This window comes from Pholcus phalangioides, unplaced genomic scaffold (assembly GCF_987345545.1).
Source record: "Pholcus phalangioides strain wild (caught in Gottingen) unplaced genomic scaffold, Ppha-v1.0 ptg000010l_1, whole genome shotgun sequence".
Classification (NCBI taxonomy): domain Eukaryota; kingdom Metazoa; phylum Arthropoda; class Arachnida; order Araneae; family Pholcidae; genus Pholcus; species Pholcus phalangioides.
In genome coordinates, this window is record NW_028301603.1 from 20569911 (window position 1) to 20591888 (window position 21978).

Genomic DNA, 21978 nt, shown 5'->3' on the forward strand with positions numbered 1-21978 from the left:
GCTGTTGATGGATTTATGTGGAACCATAGTAGTTGAACCTTTGCTAAAACATATATGAGTAATAAAACAGATGCATCTTCGCAAGGCAGTTGGAAATTGAAACAAAAACGATGGGGATGCAGCTTTGCAAAGCATGACAAAGATAATAGTATTAATAATCTCAGACCTTGAAATATAATTGTCAACTCCATCTAGTGATGAGATAATAAAGTAGAAGGATGGCTGTACAGAGATGGCAGCACATGTACGACAAATTATTTCGTCATATCTATGTGAAAAGTCTGTGTGTCGGCAAATGCTGCCGTAGGCAACACCATTACGTATATCAGCGACAGCAAATGCCGTCGTAACCACTTGACTGGTTAAGGATGTTGCCAGACGAGTGTGATTATCACTGTATGCAGAGGCTGGCGAAATTTAAAAGTTGTCAGATGAGTACTATTTTTCTTGGATGAACCAGTTTGATAATTAAAAAAACCACACACCTGTCATTTACTGCATGATTTTTGCCATCTGCAATCGTCTGGCAACTCTAGTTCATTCTACATCCTCTAACGCATCCCTCTTTCACTAAAATCCAGAGGGAAATCTAATTTCTGACTAAAATCAGGAGAAATTTCCAATAATGCCAGAGAGCGGGAGAAAGAGTGAAAAATCCAGAGTCTCCCGCTTAAATCTGGAGAATTCGCAGGTCTAAACATAGTCAAATCATGCAATGCGGCCACTTCAGCTAATTCAATAAAAGACTAAAAACCAAGCAATGTTATAGAAAGGTTCACAAAGTGATGTTAATTACGAAGGCAATATTGCTTCATTATATCTTTAATGGCTCACTATGTGGTATATTTCACATGTTGCAGAAATTTATAATGTCAATGAAATTATCTTCAAGGTAATATAATTACCATATTTTCTTGTGTATTAGCCACATATGTGCAAATTTCACGCACCAACAATGAGAAATCTTAAAGACTCAATCACATTGGGCGATTTTACTAGCTACTCACTGCTATTTCTCCTAAAAGTTGAAGGGTGGACTTTTTTTTTTTATTCGCTATTTCTTTTTAACTGTCTCCCGGGATGTATGTAAAATTTCTGCCATGTTCACTGACCACAGTTCATCACCAGTGACTGAGTGATTGAGCAAGTGAGTGGCCAGCCGCGTTGGTGAATTACCTAGCAAATAAGATAGTGAGCGAGTGAGTTTTCACATGTAACCATATGAAAGACTGATAATATGAATGAGTGAGTGAATAACCACATGGGTGAGTTACCAAAAAAGAGCGATTGGGTGAGGGACCATAAGAATGGGTGTGACAGATTGTGTGAATCAGTGAATGAATGAGTGACCATGTGAGTGATCAAGTCAGTGACCAATTGAGCAGTTGAGAGAGAGTATGAATGATAGAATGAGTAAATGATTGAGTGAAAGAGTCAGTGACCATATAAGTGACTCACTCATTTGCTTACTTGTTCATCTGCTAATTCACTATCTCCCTGACTCACTTAATCAATCACTCACTTTCTCACTTACCTGCTCACATCCACTCACTCGCTATGAATTGTTTGTCGGTGAAGTGTTGGTGATGAATTTTCCTCTTTTGATCTCCCGGGTACAATATAAGTGCGGCTACTTTTTCTTTTTACTCACCTTGGCTCACAACGAAAGGCAATAGACCAAAATGGAAAAATGCAGGGTTGGGAGTGACGAAGTTCATTTCAGAGCAACAAAATATAGGATTCTGAGCAGATATTTATAAATTGGAGCAGTGAAATTTACTTACAAGAATATTTTTGTTAACGCCCACCCCTTTTAAAAATAAAACAACTCCACAGTCAGGACCGTCATTTCAACTTTTTCTGGGAGGGGGGCAGGAAGCAAAGAGCAATATATATACACAAAGAATTATTTTAAGAAAAAGGAAAAAAAAATTGAATGAGAGTGAAATAGAACCTATGCAGTGGGTCATCATCAGGGGGAAACCACATGCATGGTTCGAAAAGTGTAGGCGTTTCTGAAGGGTGGCTATGCCTAATTGCATTAAAAATGCCAACCGTTGTTCCCCGACACCTGCGTTCTCAAAAACGTGTTGGACGAAAAAAAGACAATGAAAAATATTTTCTTAGAATGGTATCATATTTCGTACGCTCCAGGAATATTTAATCTGTTGCTCTTGTTGCCCTGCTTGTGAACACTATAGTGCTCCCTAAAGCACCCATAGTACTCTGATTTTGTGCTCTCAAGCACTTAATCAAAGTTCCGGTTAATCACCTTTTACAAATCACATTCAAGAATTAAAATCACCTGATTTCATGCATTTGAATGCCTAACTTGCTGTAAAGGTGCTCTTTTTTTATGATAGGCACAGGCATTGCTCGAGGCTAGAAACTGACATTTGGTCAACTCGAACTCTCCCTCTGAAGCTTCAATACAGCTCTCCCCCTTTTCACTCACACTCCACAAAGCATCATCTTCCAATACGTCAAGTGCATTTCCTGAATTACTTTGATATTGCCTCTAGGAGTATACTCTTCCACGCAACTGGCAATAAAGATTGATGTTATTAGAAACCCCAAGTCCCTATGTGATCACATTAAGCAGCGTGCACTGTACTTGCACTGTAAAAATAAAAAACAATTCTTTGTTTGCACATATAGGATGACTTAGGTTTTTAAAGCAGTGAAAATTGAATAAAAACTTCATCCTATACACGAGTAAATACGGTATATAATCCATGCTAAGAGATTATACTGGGCTTCTTAAACGTACAATCCACAAATTATATGCAGAAAAATATGGTAGCAATTTTCAACAAAACCATAAACATACCTATAGGAAAATACTTGGCAGTCTTCATGTATGTTTGACTCAAGGATTCAATTTTCTGCTGCAAAATCTTCACACGTGCTTCCAGCGAATTTCCACATGACGCTGTGACTTCTGGGACAACAGAGAAATGCAAAAATACATATATTAGAATTAATTTTCATCCTCTCAGAGATCATCGAAAGAAAATAAAGGAATGCAATTGAAAAGAAAAACCTTTTACATAGCCGCCAACTTTGGAAAAAGAGAATTTAAGAGATTTCATGCGGATCCAAAATCCTTACACAAAAAAAAAAATATAGAAGAGATTTTCTTTTTGGAAAAATCCACAATTATGTATCTCATCCAGACCTGATGGAAGGATTGTGTAATAATCTCTACAGGTTACGGAGTGTATATTAATTTTTCTTTATTTCTTTTAATTGTTGTGTTCTTACTTCTAGCGTTTTGTATTCTTTCGTTCACTGTCTTCGTACTTTTGTCTGATTGTGTGTGAATGTATATTGTAACATATCCATAACCCCCCCCCCCTGGTGTAAAGGTCAGCAATAGTCAAATATTCAGTTAAATAGATTATTATTTTTTTTGTTCTGTCTTTTGTCGGTAATCGAAGCTGATCATATTGTTGCCATCCTGAAATAACATTCAAATGTGAAAATATGTAAATGGCTTTGATGAAATCTTTGATATATGTTGCTTGTGACTGAAGCTGCTCTAACATTTTACTTCTCATCTTTACTTCTGTACCTACATTGTCATTGGCCGGGAAATTAATCTAATATGAATCCTAATACTTAATAGTCTGTGCTGAGGCACATCAGGTAGTCAGGATGTTTTTCATGAACTAAAACCATGTTTAAGATTGTTGCAAAGATGCAATCATGGTCTGGCGATAATGTTGTGGTGATCATGATCTAATGATGTTATAGCTCTTGTGCTGTACATACCAGCAACAATGCTTCAAGGATTTGCCATTTTCACAGCCTGAAAAAACTTGACTTCTGAAAATATTTCTAGTGCATTTGTTGGGCTTGTGAAATAGAGTTGTATGGGTTCCAGAATTTGGTGAGATACTTTGAACTTATTCACGAACTCTATTATATTGACCTCTGTGAAACTGACCTTAAACTGTAAAGTTTATTGCAATTTTTAAAGTTACATTAAACTTGAAATCAACGCTGATTTATTTGGATAATTGTGATAGAAAAATTGTTTGGTTTTTCTGTTTGCCATTTTTTTTCCTTGCCAAAACAAATTTTTTTTTTTTTGATTTGATGCACTAACGTTACATTTACATTATGCACATGCCATCATTTGGGACTGAAAAACACTGCAATTTTTTTTAGTTAAATTCTTTGGGAGTAATTTTTTCCCCTGAGAGTAGGGATTTTTTTTGTGATCAGGGTCAAAATTCGGGAGATTCAAGAATTTTACAAGGGAGATGGGTTACGAATCCGAGAGACTTGGCAGTCGAGAAAAAATAAATGCTTCCAAACACATAAATTCACAACTTCTACTGATACCTTTATCTATAATGCTTTGCCACAAAGATTCGACCAAATTTGGATCATGATGATCTGCACAACGAATGATGGCCAGTTTGATTTCAGGGAGATCATACGGCACAGCATAGCTTTCAAAAAGCTAGAAAAATAATTACATGTCAGTATATTCAGCATATGATAAATATTTCTTTACATTTCATTCAATAAAAAAATGATCGAATATTTACGAGTACAGTAGACTCTCATTAATCCAGCACATCAGACCAGGATGTGACGAATTATTGGAAGTCAATTGAAAAAGTCCATTTTAATGATACAAACTTCTGCGCAATGGCATACAGTGACATGTTTTCTTTAGTGCTTTAAGAAAACCTACCTAAAAAGAGCGGCATTATTGGATGGGCATTAACGCACGGCTGGATTATAGAGTCTACCGTATGAAAAGGAAATAATCATAATGAATTTGAGAAAACTACAACGAATATGCATCCATTATTAAAAAGTAACCCCCCCCCCCCAAGTTGAGTTGGAAAGGAAGGCACCATCTATCGGTATTCGCCTTAAGCTTGTTAGGGAAAATGTCTTATCTACGTATTTTTCCCCAGGATTGAACCTGGGACCTGACAGCAACCTTCAAAATGTTAGATGAGCATCTTACCACTTGACTTCTGAAAAATTTTCTAGTGCATTCTAGGGCGATAAAATGTGCTAATCACCTTACTGATGTGAAAAAGCACAATCTGTATTCAGTCCCATCGAAGAGAACATGTTTAAATTTTATTGGATATAAATTTGAGTAAATGCAAAATAATTTTCTTTTTCCCCAGGGTTTCTCATTAACAAGGTCTGACCGTATAAGGTCTGTAGCACACACACACATCATCATCATACATACTTCAGTGATGTCCATCAGATTCGAGTTCAATTTCGCTATCGAATCCTGAATTCCAGGAACAGTTTTATGCTGGAGTATTTCCAAAATCTGGAGCTGTATTCGAGAAACCTAGAGAAAAAAAAAAAATTTGTTGTTTAACAGAACTAACATTGAAGTGTTGTCACCAAAAAGTAAAAGAACCAATGCATGTCTTTTGAAAGTAAAAACAGCCGATAAAAAAAAGGGGGGGGGGGTCAGTGATCTTACTGATGAGACAAATCAAATCTCAGTTTTTAGCAATGATTATCATAGTCCTCTAACATTACAAAAGCAATATTAAAGAACTGTTTTCTATTTTGAGGTACAGCAGAACTTAAAGAAAAAGTTTTGACTTAGTTAAGAGAGGCACAATGATTCTCATTACTGGCAAAAATTTGGGTCTAGGTCAATTCGTCGCGATCAACTTGTCGCACGACAATTCGTCGCAATCAATTTGTCGCAGCGTCAATTCGTCGTGCTACAAACTCGTCGCGGTACAAATTTGTCGCAGAGTCAGTTCGTCGCGGTACAAATTTGTCGCAGAGTCAGTTCGTCGCGGTGAAAATTTGTCGCAGACTCATTTCGTCGCGGTACAAATTTGTCGCAGAGTCAGTTCGTCGCGGTACAAATTTGTCGCAGAATCAGTTCGTCGCGGTACGAATTTGTCGCAGAATCAGTTCGTCGCGGTACAAATTTGTCGCAGAGTCAGTACGCCGATCAAATAAATTTTCAAAATTAAATTTTCACCGTATAAGCCGCACTCCCGCTTTCTGGCGGGATCTCCATTTCTCGCAGCGAGGGGCGTTGGGCGAACACACCAAGATGATAAATTACGATAAAATAAATTTTCAAAATTAAATTTTCACCGTATAAGCCGCACTCCCGCTTTCTGGCGGGAACTCCATTTCTCACAGCGAGTGGCGTTGGGCGAACACACCAAGATGATAAATTACGATAAAATAAATTTTCAAAATTAAATTTTCACCGTATAAGCCGCACTCCCGCTTTCTGGCGGGATCTCCATTTCTCGCAGCGAGTGGCGTTGGGCGAACACACCAAGATGATAAATTACGATAAAATAAATTTTCAAAATTAAATTTTCACCGTATAAGCCGCACTCCCGCTTTCTGGCGGGATCTCCATTTCTCACAGCGAGTGGCGTTGGGCGAACACACCAAGATGATAAATTACGATAAAATAAATTTTCAAAATTAAATTTTCACCGTATAAGCCGCACTCCCGCTTTCTGGCGGGATCTCCATTTCTCGCAGCGAGGGGTGTTGCGGGAACACACCAAGATGATAAATTAGGATCAATGCCCATCCCAAAGCACAATTTGCCTAAGGGGTCATTCAAGTATTACGTCAGGATCGGGGAGGGAGTTTCGGATTTGTTGACTTTTGATGGCGGGGGGGGGGGGGGGGGTTGAAGGTCGCTTACGTCATCAACCACCCCTTTTTGAAGATATGAAATATTCTAAGCTTCTGGTGAAATTTTGCTGACGGGGGAGGGGATGGGGGTCAGTGTTTTGCTGATTTTTGCTGACAAGGGGGAGGGGGTCAAAAATGGCTGAAAATCTGCTCACGTAATACTTGAATGGCCCTAATTCACTATTGAATATGTATCTGCCATGTAGGGAATACATCTTTGAGGAATTTTTTACCGACAATATATCTAAGGCTAGCATTACACTATGAAAGTGTTCTAAAAGTCCTTTTATAAAACTTGAAAAATTCAACCAATAAGATTATCGGTTGCATTTGCTCGAATGTAACCTATGAACTTTATTGGTTGGATTTTTTGAGTTTTTAACTTGAGCAACTTATCCGGTGCAAATTAAATTTTGAAAATGTATGTGATCGCAATTTATCATCTCGGTGTGCGCCCCAACTCCCCTCGCTACGAGTAATGCAAATCTCGAGAGAAAGCGACAAGTGTGGCTTATCCGGTGAAAATGAAATATTAATTAAATTAAATTATTAATTATTTCAGGTTCTTGTGGAGATACTGTAGTGGTTAATGTTGGTGGGAGTCTCGATTCCACATGGGACAGATACAAGTTTACACTTAAAGACAGCCTCCGCTGTACTGTAATTTGGGGAATATCATAAACACCGACATTTTTTTACAGAATTTTAAAATTTTATCATAGAAAAAATGATTTTTTTAACATTTACAATAATTAAATAATAAAACATTAATATCAATTGTAATTTTAATTTCGATGTAATTTCGATGATTTTTTTCGAAATGACAAAAAAAAAAATTTAGTAAACTGTGTGCATTTCTTGATGGAAAAAAACTTTTCTTCATGTTTATTTTTTCACGTATGAGACAAAAAAACCTACATACAGATCGCGTGACGAGTTGACTCTGCGATAAATTGACGTCCCGACGAATTGGTTACACGACAAATTGTCACTGCGACGAATTTGTACCGCGACGAATTGGCTCTGCGACGAATTTGTACCGCGACGAATTTGTATCGCGACGAATTTGTACCGCGACGAATTTGTATCGCGACGAATTGGCTCTGCGACGAATTTGTACCGCGACGAATTGGCACTGCGACAAATTGATGCGCGACGAGTTGAGCGCGACAAGTTGATTGCGACAAATTGACCGGCTACGCAAAAATTTTACACTTTATTTATTGTTATCACAACTGAGCTGATGAGTTTTTCGCTTTCATACACACATGTATTGTTCAATAAAATTTTGCAGAAAGGAACCAATCAAACAAAGCTGTAGGGGTGCAAGCAATGAATCTGTCCAACAAAAATACAATTTCCCATTTCTGAGAAATCCTAAGAGGCAAAAGCAAGTGTCATTGGATAGGTTCGTTTTCAAAGTTTGCAAACAACAGAAAGTCTGTAAATCATTCTAAACAATAGTCCTCCTCTCTCATGTCATTTAGAATAAGTTAATTTCTAAACATTATCAGTATTTTAATTATCAACAACATTATCATTATTGGTTATTTTTGGCATTATATTTTGTATAGTTTGTTGTATTATTTATTGTGTTGTGTTACAGATTGAATGCCGTTTTATCAGTCATTTTTTATGAATGAATAATCATGGAACAAATTTTATCTCAGTTCCCATTATTTCCTAAGAGAAAGTTTTATTCGATACACGACCGGTTCGGATAATGAGCACCATTCATGGATCGAATTAAGATAATTAACCAAAGTTCCACTGTACACACTTTGTTACATGCATTGAGCTTACTAAATAATGAGGTCTCTATATGACGATTATATCAAAAGTGTTCAGGTTTTGTATGAAAATATACATAAGTTTTAGTTCTTAAAATTCATCATTGTCGAAAATTTATTCACACTTTAGAACCATTTTTGCACTCAAACAAGAAAACTGTACATAAGGCAGTATTCAACGCATAGCCAGTGGGCCATTTGCGACTTACCAAATTCTTAAAATGTTTGTGGTATAACTGAGTGGCATGTGGGCCTCAGTAAAATGTCAAATGTGACCCCCCAATGGTGTACATGGTTGAAGGCACATGTGGTACATTATTCACCATATTATGGACATATAAATATTTGTGTGATCTTGCTGATTTAATATTTTATTTTACCTCCATTTTTTCTTCCAGCTCATGCAGGAATTCACCCTCTCCAGCAGCAGCAGATGAACGCATCTCTGAGCTTTTCAAACACATTATAGACCTGGATAAGTATTCTATTCGTTTTGCCAAATTCAGATCCGCACTGGGGAAAAAACGAATTGAAAAATCAGGTGACATAAAAAACACCAGTCATCGAATTTACTACAACTAGCTGAAAGACTTTTGGCAATATAGTGTCCGTCTTTTTTTTGGAGTTCAGACATTTTCTTGACTTTCTGGAAAAATACTAGGCAAATTGTGAAAATTTGGTCATGAGTGCATTTAGGAGACAAACAAAAAATTAAACAAGAAAAAAAGGTTTTTGATCAAACCTGTATCATAAAAAACTGAAATGATTTGTAACTTTCACAAAGTGCATTTCATGTGCATTTCATGAGAATAGCATGTATATTCCCAAAGATATAAATGATTTTTATAAAAATTCCAAATTTCATTGCACATCTTTTTTGCTTATGACATGGAAATTTTCAACAAATTTTTATGAAAATTCACAGAAAATCTGGCACTATACATGATATACTATGTACAGAAATTTAGAATTTGGTAATTTCTTATTCAATGAGATACAAGTACTTTTAGTAAATAATTTTTAATTGCGTTATACACAGGAATATTATGTATTTCATTTTTTACATAATTTGGTTGCCAGATATATGATCTAACTTATTTGATCATTTTTGTCGCACCACGATCATTTTCTGCACACGAGGGCTAATTAGACAGGGACCTACAATTTATTGCTGATTCCGAACGGCAGGCTTGTTTTTTATACTCGTCGAGGGATTGGTGCGCTAACCCCTCGATGGGGGACTGCCTGCGGTAGCAATTTTTTCTGTGGTCATGCCGCCATTTCTGCTGTGCCCGTGTCAGGAAAGTTTTCTGACAAGGACGAACCAGGTATCGAACTCGCGACACCTCTGCACATCCTTTGGTACTTTAGGCGAGTATCTTATCGACCTGGGCTACCGCGCCCTGATTTAACTTATATAAAAAGTCCAGCTGAATGTCGTGAAAATTCAGAAAGAATTTTTATACATAATATCACGAGCTGTAATTTAAGTTACCGGATAAGGAATTTTTCACAAATTGTTATTTCGATTATATTTTGTCATTTGATTATTTCATTCAGTTTCTTCATTTTGACATCATACACATGTGCTATGTTCAAACATTTCTCTTATATGGCATCATGTTTTCATTCATTCGCATAAAGTTGTGGGCTTATTGTAAACATAATCAAATGACAGAAAGTAATCGAAATACCAATTTGTGGAAAATTCCTTATCACTCAGGGACTCTCAGCCACTAACTTGAATTACACCTCATGATATTGCATATAGCTTTCTGAATTTTCATCTCATTCAGCTGGAATTTTTATATAAGTTGCATTATATATCTGGCAACCAAATTATGAAAAAATAAAAGATAGTTCCTGCATATGCACAGTTAAAAATCATTTACTGAAAATGTTTATATCTCATTTGAATAATAAAAATTGTCACATTCTAAATTCCTACACTGGGATTGCATATTTAGTGCCAATTTCTTGTTGAATTTCATAAAAATTGGTTGCAAACTCTGAATGTTATAAGCAAAAAACATGCAATGGAAATAGGAATTTTTATAAAAAAACATTTATATCTTCATGAATATATGTGCTATTCTCATGAAATGCAAACAAGTATTGCACATGAAGTTAATAAAATAATTTTTTGTTGGTTCCCTAAATGCACATGACTAAATTTTTAATGGAAATTATGAGTACAAGCATAGTGTTCACATGACCGAAATTTCAGAACGATTTGCCCAGCATTTTCCTACAAATTCAAGAAAATAACTCCAAAAAAGGAGAGACTTTTAGCAATAAAGTGTATACCTAGGTTGACATATACTTTTAAGAGAGTGCAGACCACTTCATTGATTTGAGAAAATGTCATGGGCCACTTACCATATTTTAACATGTATGAGGAACTACTTGATTTTTTTGGGATTAAAATTTGGAAAAAGTTTTTATCAAAGATATTTTTTATTTTATGATATAAAAAAAGCAGACATTTTTTTATTCACCATATAGAAACCATTAAATTTCTCATACATCATCTGATACATCAAAACCAGCTACATAAACTAATTCACTTAGTCACTCTCATTGTAAATTGCTAGGAATTGTGAGTAATGTGCTACGTGCTGATATCCATAATACTATCCATGCATAAGAAACCTCCTATTTTTGGGGCCCCCATTTTTGGCAAAAAAGGGGGGGGTTTCCTACACACATTAAAATATGATAATTAAGTGATCTCGAACAGTGCCACAGGGATCTGTAAATATGCCAAAGGTTGTGATCTTTAAAACTGGCATTGGTAAATTAGATTCTCCCCACACATTAAAGAAGGGTTAGTTTCTGCTGTTTGGAACCTTTCTGTTAACTCGATTTTTTTTCTAGATTGCTGTTGATATAGGGCCTACATGAACCAAAGAGATAGATATTTTTCTCAACCCACGACACATTAAATTTAATGTGATATGGGGAGGGGGGAAACCTGTCTCTGTGGTATAATGGTGATTGAGCTTGCTTGGATTCCAAGACATCCAGGGTTTGATTCCCAGAGGAGACAAACTCTTCTTTCCTAACTTTACATAATATCCAGAAAAGTCTCAATTCAATACATGAACTACAATTTGTTTGTCACAGAATAGACAATAATAAATAAATACACAAATCAATTACATTACAGAACCATAAATTTTTAAAAAAGAAATGTCAACTCACCCATTCTTGTCCACCAATTTGGCTAGCACTCTTGCAGCGGCAGAAAAATTTTCGCTTTTCTCGTAAAACTTCCACAAGAGATCGAGGGAGTACGAACAATCTGGATTCATTACAGTTCTTCTTTTCAGGTACTCTTCAAGGAACAATGATTTGGTCTGGATCAAAGGAAAAAAACTTCAAAATAATGGCATTGAGCTGAACATGAATGACTCAATTATCTAAACATCTTCATTACATTCAACATTTCACATACAAATACAACGCCACAACAGGCAAAATGCCCAACGAGGTGGCTGATAAAAATATGTCCATAACAAATATGGATGTCATATATTTCTAAAATACAGCAACCCAATTAAAAATGCAATTCTAAAAACGAAAAACTAATTCACAACATATAGTTTGATTCAATGCTTGAAATTTCTCATTAACAACTTTTCCATTGCAAAAGGCCAAAATTCCAGACCAAATTCTTTCATTGCATTATAATTTTACTTATTTTATATTGAAGGAAGGGGTATTTCAGAATGATGCAGCACTAATGCACACAATAAGAGGATGAAAGTTTTTCATTGCTTGTGCCATAAATGCCACTCCCATAGTCAGTGGTGTGTTAATGAATGGGACTAAGTCAAAAAGTTCCCCCCTAAACGTTTGAAGGTTTTCCGTAATATGCATATGCATACAATGTCAAGCCTCTTGCCTTAAAAGCCTTCTTAAAAACTTTCTCGAAAAACTCTATATCTCAAAAAATGAAAAAATCCTTGCATCTACTGTACTAAATGAATATATTTGCACCTCTGTCTCGAAGACATTTTCAAAAACCTCTATCCCAAAGGTCAAGCCACGATGATAGTATAAAACCTCTAAAATTCATTTTCTTTCGCGTAAATCTCCCTTTTTTTCCAGAGGTTAAAGGAAAATAGTAAAAAGTATTATTAATTTTTTTATCTATTGCGTTGATGGATCTTGTCAATCATAGGCGAATACTATGATTGATAGGGGGTGAATGCCATGTGGATGGCTTGTTCAGCATGGCAAAAAAAAAGTCAGCCAACAGACAATTCAAAATTTCTTCAAGAAAGCTGTCATCTCAGTGATGAAGGAATCAAATCTGATGGTTTGCTAAAACTTCAACGAATCTCAGAACAAGTGTAGAGTAGGTAGATGAAATTTCAGAACATAAGGGGGCATTACTTATGCATGAAGCTAGAAATTTCATTTTCAGATTTTGTGGAAAAATGGACAGTTCACTACAAACTTGTGGCACCTTAACTGATACCGAAATTGTTGAATGTACGGCCAACTTGGGTGACAAAAATACAGCAGAAGCTTCTACAGAGAAATTAAGAAAAAGTGTGAGTGAAAAATACTAAACATGCTGTAAAAACACTATGACATTTAGTGGAGCAAACTGGGAAGATAGGACCTGAAATATTTGCAGCTGTTGCTAGAAGGGCCTAACTGGGGAAAAGGGAAGGGGCGAGTCTGGTGCACCGCGTGTTGGATTAGAGGGGATGCAAAACTTTTTTTTTAGTGTGTATGTATTTGCATATAGGGTGATTGTACATATCAAACTTCACCAATAATTTTATTAGTATAATGTAAAATACAGTACAGGCTTTTTAGTTTTTATCAATCAAAATTTTCTCTATTTTTAGCGTGTTTTTAGTTTCTTATGCAAAAACACTATTTCTCGAAAACTGTCTCAAAATTTTTCTTTGGTCTTGTCAGTTTCGAGATAGAGAGATTTGACTATACAATCGGACCCTAATTCAACCAATTCCTCAATTTAACAATTTCTTTTCCTGAAATCTTGATATAATGAATATTATTTTAAATATTCAATTTTTTTTTCTTATTTCTCGCCCCCCCCCTCCCAAAAACCACAGTCCGAAGATTTGACTTCCTGAGAATTGATCTTCAGCCCTTCTTTAGAGACGAACAAAAAAAAGGGGGGGGGGAATAGGAATATGTTCCTTTATGAGTAAAGGAGAAAATAAACCCATTAAGGATGTACGTGGGAAGGTTTCAGCAATCCGTGTAATACCACAAAGCATTGTGTTGTCCGAATGTTTAGTTCAATTTCGTGCTACATCTTGATAAGTAAAAATAGCAGGTCAGCTGAAGAAAAAACCTGTTTTTATTAGTGGAAAAAACGACAAATTTCGACTGAATTCGATAAAAATGTTGGAAGCATCAAACAATTTCTATCAAGCAATTTTTCCATGCATCCTGATTTTATTCTTAAGTTTGTATTTCCCCTCCCCCCCCCCCCATTATTGTCAGAAATAATCTGTATCAGCAACCTCCCCTCCCAAGGAGCTTTTAAAATTTGCAGTTTCGAGTAAGTTATTGCTCTTGATCACTTTCACCATGATTTTCTTGATTTGACGAATTAAACTGTTGATTTTTTCCGATTTGTTAAATCAGGGTTTGAAAATATATATTTTAATTTGGTCTTTCATGAATTGGCATAACAAAAGGAATCCCAAGAAATGTGAGGGCCCAGTCCCTGAACTCATTCAGATAGGATTACCAACTGTCCTCCTTTTTGATGTCATTTCAAACATCCTCCTACGTTTCTGAAAATTTGAAATTTTGTTCTCCTTTCCAGGTTTCTGGAATTTTTTTCCCACTTTGAAACATATATTTCTTCATTGATACAAGTGTTTTTGTGGTTCCCCCACCTCTGCACACATTCACCAATAGCTGTTGAAATTCTCTGAACTTTTTCCTGTTTCAGCTTTTTTTCTTTAGAGATGGGAAAAAGTATTGTTGTGGCCGGTTTCAGTGGTCGGAATAGTGGCACCATTTATTGTTAAAAATTGGAGTTTAAGTGACGTCACTAAGGGTGCACGCAGGCATCCTCCTTTATTAGTTTTCGAATCTGATAACTCTACATTCAGGCAGCATTGCCCATACTGAGATTTGTTGCCTTCATTCTGATCATATGATGCTCAACAAACAATGTGAATACCCAAAGCCTCTTATTCAAAATCATGCTTGTCTAGAAGGTTCTGGTATATGCAATACAGTAAAACTTTGATTAACTGTCACTCGTTTAACCGTCAGTTTCTGTTATCCGTCATAGTCTAAGAAAAAAATACGGAAAAAACAGCCACAGGTTTTTAGGTCCAAAAAGATTGCACCGCCGCTATGGTCTGTGCAAATGTCACCGACAATCATAGATTACCCATGCTTGTAATCGGTAAATCCAAAAAACCATGTGCTTTCAAAAATTTAGATATGAATGCAATGCTTGTGAACTATTATGCCCAAAATAGTGCTTGGTGGACCAAACAGTTTTTATTAGAATGGTTCCACAACATTTTCGTGCCTCAAGTTGGAAATCATATGGCCGAAAAGCAGTTGCCGCAGGAAGCACTGCCCCGACACACCCCTGTTGTGAACTCAGAAGTGATGATGGCAAAACAACATTCTTTCTCCCAGTGAGTACAACTCCATTTATCCAGCCTATGGACCAGAGCATGAAAATATGAAGCAGTGTTACAGAAAAACTTTTATCAAAGGCTTGCTTTCATATGATGATGCCATGACTGTGAAAGAATTTTGGAAGAGATACAATACAAAAAACACTATTTTCAACATCGCCACTGCCTGAGCTGACCTTATATTGATCATTTTGTAAAATTAAATACAATATGTGTTATTCACTTTTTTAAAAAGGGATTTTATTTTCCTTTTCCTCCCAAGCACACAGTGAAATCATATTATTGTACATATGCATCAAGAGATTTCTGCTATCTGTCACAACCCTGGTCCAGATGGTGATGGTTAATCGAAGTTTTACTGCATTTGTATTAGAGCCATCTCTTGCTTTTAATGTGAAAATCTGTTATATACATTTTTTTACAATTTTGCTCGTCTTGTGAGACTCATAAACCTAGTTCTTTGTAATCTGACGTTTTACTGTATAATAAAGTAAAATATAAATATGGTTTAAATTTCAAATATAAAGTAATAATGTACAGTAAATAATGTCAGAATTGTACTCACAGTCAACAATAACTCTGTATGTTGATTTTCGATCAGCCAATCATACATAGTGGAATGAAACAGCTCGTCATCTGTTTTTACCGCTGTTGAAAACATGATTTCGCACTGCAATATAAAAGAAAGAAATCATTTACAGTTAAACCTGTATAAAACAAAATATCAAGAGACCAAAAAAATTTCCCATTTTAGGCAGTTTTCTGTAATCTGGCACACCCTCGTACAATATTTGTCGGATTAATGAGAGGCTATGAGTACATGCTTTTTCACTATTATCAAATAAAGTATGAAGCCCTTCTTTTATACCTATACTGCTATAGCGACAAAATGGGGTAAGGCGCCAGGTCAGTGAGACTGAATTCTCAGGAACCGGGTTCAAATCTGGCCTTGAAAGGCTGCGAATTATGGTGGATTCATGAAACCTAGCTTCATTGGTAGGTGGAATCGGATGACTTATGGTTGTGGTATCTGTCATTCTTCGTAGGATGTCCATGCTAAGCTAGGAATCAAGATAAACTTTTGGTGGAAACTTGTTGGATCACCTCATTGGGTGATTTGTCTGTTGGTGTCTTTTGTGTTTGAATTTCTACTTTGCAGACACTGATCTGGCAGAAAAACTCATTTGTAAAAAAATTACTTATTGAAAAGAAATAAAAGTAATAAATAATTATTCAGCCATAATAGAGGAATAACCATTAAGAGGGGTGGGGGGGGGGGTTTCACTGTACTAAAAAATAAAAAGGTATAACTTTCGAAATGGATGGTATTAACTCAAATAAATATGTTCTTACAAATTTTCTTGCTTCCTCTGTAGATAGAGTCTGTTGCTGTGATGGCTGCTCAGTGAAAGAACTCGAAGCATTCGGTGCTTGTGGGTGAGACCTAGCAGATTTCGCCATTAAATCACCAATCGTTTCCAAAATTATTTTGTATATCCTTTCCCTATAAATATTAACAAGGATAATTAAACGATGCATTGTAAATATCATGATCATAGCACTCAAAATTTACAATAACCCAAGAATAATATAGAATGTGCTGTTCTGAAAATTGATTTTTATATATATTTACCTATGCATGAAGATATCTTGTCCCTGCTGGTCATTAGCTGGTTTCCCATTCTTGTAAAAATGCAAGGCTAATTTTTGTGGGTCAATTTTCTGTGCGGTGGTGAGACACAAATCAACTATCCCCAAGTAAAAGTTAGATCCTCTGAAGAGATTACACATTTCTTCTACATCTAGACTAGCACATACGCTCTTACACAGCTAAAATGAAAAACGATTGAAGAAAATGAACATTAATCATTTAATGGCAAGACACATAGTCATTCTTGTGGTAAGATAAAAATTTTCTAGCTATATCATATTTTCAATAATACAGGAAGAAGTGCTGGATACATTTTAATAATTAACATCAAATAAACTAATCGACATAAAAAGGTGCAGTTTGCACTAAAACACTTATCGTGGCCTAGTTTTTGTTTTTTACATAAATTGAAAAAAATTCAAATTTCACATACAGTGGGCTGTAAAACAAAAAAACTAACATAATTACATTAAATATCCAATATAATACACAAGATGTAATTAATGTTTATGACAATTTGCATTACATAAAGCCATATTGTATCACGAGCACTCTTTCACCCATTTAGGTGTAGCAAGAGCTAAATAAAGATACTCATATTGGAATGTGATAATGATGAATATTTCAGTGCAAACCACACCCTTTGAAGCTGACTGGTTGATTTGTTATTAATTTTTAAAATGTGCCCAGAGGCCTTCTCTTCCACCTTGTATAATTGGGGCAGTCTCATCAGCCTTTCAGGTAAAGTGATGGCCTTCTACCTGGCTGGAAGTAACACCTAACAATTTATGTACTTACTCCTAAAAAAATCAGTTTTCCCCAGATTTCGTTATCATGGAGGTACTCAGCGTTAAGAAGCTCATGAATAAATACAGGTTCTCAAAATAATAAATTTTTGTAAATGGGTGTGGATACAACTTCAATAACTCTTCTGATTTAGAATAAAATGTCAATTGAGCCAAGATTTCAATTTTACACCCTTATTACAGAAAGCTAATCATGCACCAGAAATGAAAAGAAACTTAATGATTGGCTAATGATTGCTCACCAGAGTTTTCCACAGGAAAAAAAAATAAATAAATCATAGAACCTTTCCATTGACCTGAAGATCTTTAGAGAATATGGAAATGTTATAATTTTTGGACAAACAAATTTTTCTTCCAATGAGTAAATAGTTGTTGCTAATAAGCTTTAAAATGAGAGGAACTTCAGAATATATAATTCTTCTTTTAAGACTTTTAGAAAGGTTAGCGATCATGTAAAGGTGCATCTACATGTGCAAGCTAGCCTACACATTGTTCTTTAGTGGTTCGATGGGATTTCTATTTCTCGTAGCCGGTCAATTTGTCGCACTCAACTTGTCGCGCTCAACTCGTCGCGCATCAATTTGTCGCAGTGCCAATTCGTCGCGGTACAAATTCGTCGCAGAGCCAATTCGTCGCGATACAAATTCGTCGCGGTACAAATTCGTCGCGGTACAAATTCGTCGCAGAGCCAATTCGTCGCGGTACAAATTCGTCGCAGAGCCAATTCGTCGCGGTACAAATTCGTCGCAGAGCCAATTCGTCGCGGTACAAATTCGTCGCAGTGACAATTTGTCGTGTAACCAATTCGTCGGGACGTCAATTTATCGCAGAGTCAACTCGTCACGCGATCTGTATGTAGGTTTTTTGTCACATACGTGAAAAAATAAACATGAAGAAAAGTTTTTTTCCATCAAGAAATGCACACAGTTTATTAAATTTTTTTTTTGTCATTTCGAAAAAAATCATCGAAATTACATCGAAATTAAAATTACAATTGATATTAATGTTTTATTATTCAATTATTGTAAATGTTAAAAAAATCATTTTTTCTATGATAAAATTTTAAAATTCTGTAAAAAAATGTCGGTGTTTATGATATTCCCCAAATTACAGCACAGCGGAGGCTCTCTTTAAGTGTAAACTTGTATCTGTCCCATGTGGACTCGAGACTCCCACCAACATTAACCACTACAGTATCTCCACAAGAACCTGAAATAATTAATAATTTAATTTAATTAATATTTCATTTTCACCGGATAAGCCACACTTGTCGCTTTCTCTCGAGATTTCCATTACTCGTAGCGAGGGGAGTTGGGGCGCACACCGAGATGATAAATTGCGATCACATACATTTTCAAAATTTAATTTGCACCGGATAAGTTGCTCAAGTTAAAAACTCAAAAAATCCAACCAATAAAGTTCATAGGTTACATTCGAGCAAATGCAACCGATAATCTTATTGGTTGAATTTTTCAAGTTTTATAAAAGGACTTTTAGAACACTTTCATAGTGTAATGCTAGCCTTAGATATATTGTCGGTAAAAAATTCCTCAAAGATGTATTCTCTACATGGCAGATACATATTCAATAGTGAATTAGGGCCATTCAAGTATTACGTAAGCAGATTTTCAGCCATTTTTGACCCCCTCCCCCTTGTCAGCAAAAATCAGCAAAACACTGACCCCCATCCCCTCCCCTGTCAGCAAAATTTCACCAGCAGCTTAGAATATTTCATATCTTCAAAAAGGGGTGGTTGATGACGTAAGCGACCTTCAACCCCCCCCCCCCCGCCATCAAAAGTCAACAAATCCGAAACTCCCTCCCCGATCCTGACGTAATACTTAAATGACCCCTTAGGCAAATTGTGCTTTGGGATGGGCATTGATCCTAATTTATCATCTTGGTGTGTTCCCGCAACACCCCTCGCTGCGAGAAATGGAGATCCCGCCAGAAAGCGGGAGTGCGGCTTATACGGTGAAAATTTAATTTTAAAAATTTATTTTATCATAACTTATCTATCATCTTCGTGTGTTCGCCCAACGCCCCTCGCTGCGAGAAATGGAGATCCCGCCAGAAAGCGGGAAGTGTGGCATGAATACCATGAAAACTGAATTTTGAAAATTTATTTGATCGGCGTACTGACTCTGCGACAAATTTGTACCGCGACGAACTGATTCTGCGACAAATTCGTACCGCGACGAACTGATTCTGCGACAAATTTGTACCGCGACAAATTGACTCTGCGACAAATTTGTACCGCGACGAAATGACTCTGCGACAAATTTGTACCGCGACGAACTGACTCTGCGACAAATTTGTACCGCGACGAGTTTGTAGCACGACGAATTGACGCTGCGACAAATTGATTGCGACGAATTGTCGCGCGACAAGTTGATCGCGACGAATTGACCTAGACCCTCTATTTCTAATCCATGTGAACACAGCTGTCACAAAATATTTCACCTCTAGCCAAGCAACACACACTAGACGAATATTGCACTTGGGAGGCTCTACCAATGATGGATTTGAGACAGAAGCATCTGTTGAGTCTCTGATTTTGTATAGCCGAAGCTGCTGTCTGAACTAGGTTGTATGTGGAGAGAGGAAGAGAATTTTGTCGAATTTGCAAAGCAAAACCACAATGAACAGGAATCAGGGTGAGTTAGCCTATGTAGACACACCTTGAGTCAGAGAAACTCTCACCTTCAGTGCTTCCATCAGTTCTTTATTTTTCTCAAAAGCATTTATTGTATTTCTGGAATTCAAAACCATCTCTTGAGCCTAGAATGCAAACAATACATGCAGAGCACATATTGTAATAAATAAATTGTCCACACACAACTCATAATATATAACACGAGTTTTAGAAGCATGCATTTGTTTCAAAAGCACAAATTACTACTTGTACATTTCACTGCGGAAACCATAACCATCCATGAAATTTCATGACTGAAAATTACCATAATCCAAAATCAAGTCCCATAACCATTCTTACCTTTGAAATCACAGCATCTTCAGCTTTGTAGATCGTTGGGCATACTTCCCTCAATCTTTTACTAACTGATGAGGTATCTGAATCATCCTCAAGGTAATAGGTTATCAATGCTGATGACAGGAATCCACACAACTTGACAATAGAAAATATAATACATTTCAAACATACAAAAATTAAAATCATCATCAATCTTACTTGTTTATTATATGCAAATAAAGAGAGGTGAAAGCATGACATTCTGCTGAAATACGAGGCACGGTTCAAAATTAAGGGCCAATCACATATGAAAAACGAATGGCAATTTAGATGGGTTCGCACATGCGTAATAGCATTACTTGGTCTGTTGGGAATGTAACTGCCATATTGCCATCATTTGACTGTTGTCTGCCTTTGCAAGACAGTATGGTAAAATGAGTGCACAGACGTGCCAACTTTTGAAATCCAGAGATTCTCCCGAGGGGGTGGGACCCGCCCCTCCCGGCACTCATAGACTCAATCAAAAAAATCTAAAAAAAAATTAATCAATTAAGAAAAAGTTACACCCCCCCCCCCCAAAGAAAGGTTCTGCATTGCCCCTGAGCAGAACATAATTCCATGTCAGTCTTTCCATACAGAATAGAGAAATCACATCTACATACTGTTCATAAAATATAAGTGTTTCCTTTCGTGGATGCTATCAGTGATTCTATCTTGGGTATATGAACTCTTAAAAGCTTTATATAGCTTAAAGTTTTATATTTTTTTTCTGAAGACGTTTAATCGGAAGAAACAATTAAAACAATTCAAATTACAAAGCTGCAGACGAAAAAACGTGTTTACCGTATGGCTGTTAATAGAATACAATAACGATTATACAGGAATTTCGGCAACCAAGGTCATGCCCCTGATAAATGATTGCAGATAAACGCTACGAAAACGAAGTCGCGTCTTTGCCAGTTGCTTAAATGCGGTCACAGGGACTGTTTTTAAGACTGCTCTATGGAAATGACCATGGCTGTCCTCTATGGGTGTTTTCCCTAACGACGACTGTAATCATTGACGCCACGACGTGAAAGCTCGCGTAAAATCTAATTTTCTGCCAAAACCCGGAGAAATTTTAATAAATCCGGAAACCGGGAGGAAGAATGAAAAATCTGGAGTCTCCCTCCTAAATCAGGAGAGTTGGCAGGTCTGAGTGCTGTAATAACACATCCCACCAGTTGTGAAATTTGATAAGTCATTAGATTTCTAAATGCAAGAGGATATAATGCTGCTCAAATTCACCGCCAATTGTGTGAAGCATAAGGGCCTACCACAATGAGTGAAGGAAAAGTGAGGCAATGGTGTCGTGAGTTTAAGGAAGGGCGTTCAAATGTTCAAGATTGGCAGACCTAGAATCTGGACCGACGATCTCGTTGAGCAT

The 21978-nt window shown here is 36.4% G+C and overlaps 1 protein-coding gene across 1 annotated transcript in view; it reads right to left on the minus strand.

Moving 5' to 3' along the window:
• Positions 1 to 21978, minus strand: part of Nup154 (nuclear pore complex protein Nup154) — a 57675-nt gene that overhangs the window by 4024 nt on the left and 31673 nt on the right. Inside the window, exons 25-34 of the mRNA XM_089237874.1 lie at positions 20577 to 20708; positions 20285 to 20362; positions 16758 to 16954; positions 16478 to 16628; positions 15690 to 15794; positions 11670 to 11824; positions 8846 to 8978; positions 5228 to 5335; positions 4351 to 4471; positions 2831 to 2941 (exon numbers count right to left, since the gene is read on the minus strand). Of these exons, the coding sequence (XP_089094000.1) occupies positions 2831 to 2941; positions 4351 to 4471; positions 5228 to 5335; positions 8846 to 8978; positions 11670 to 11824; positions 15690 to 15794; positions 16478 to 16628; positions 16758 to 16954; positions 20285 to 20362; positions 20577 to 20708 (1291 nt within the window). The remainder of the gene's footprint in view (positions 1 to 2830; positions 2942 to 4350; positions 4472 to 5227; positions 5336 to 8845; positions 8979 to 11669; positions 11825 to 15689; positions 15795 to 16477; positions 16629 to 16757; positions 16955 to 20284; positions 20363 to 20576; positions 20709 to 21978) is intronic.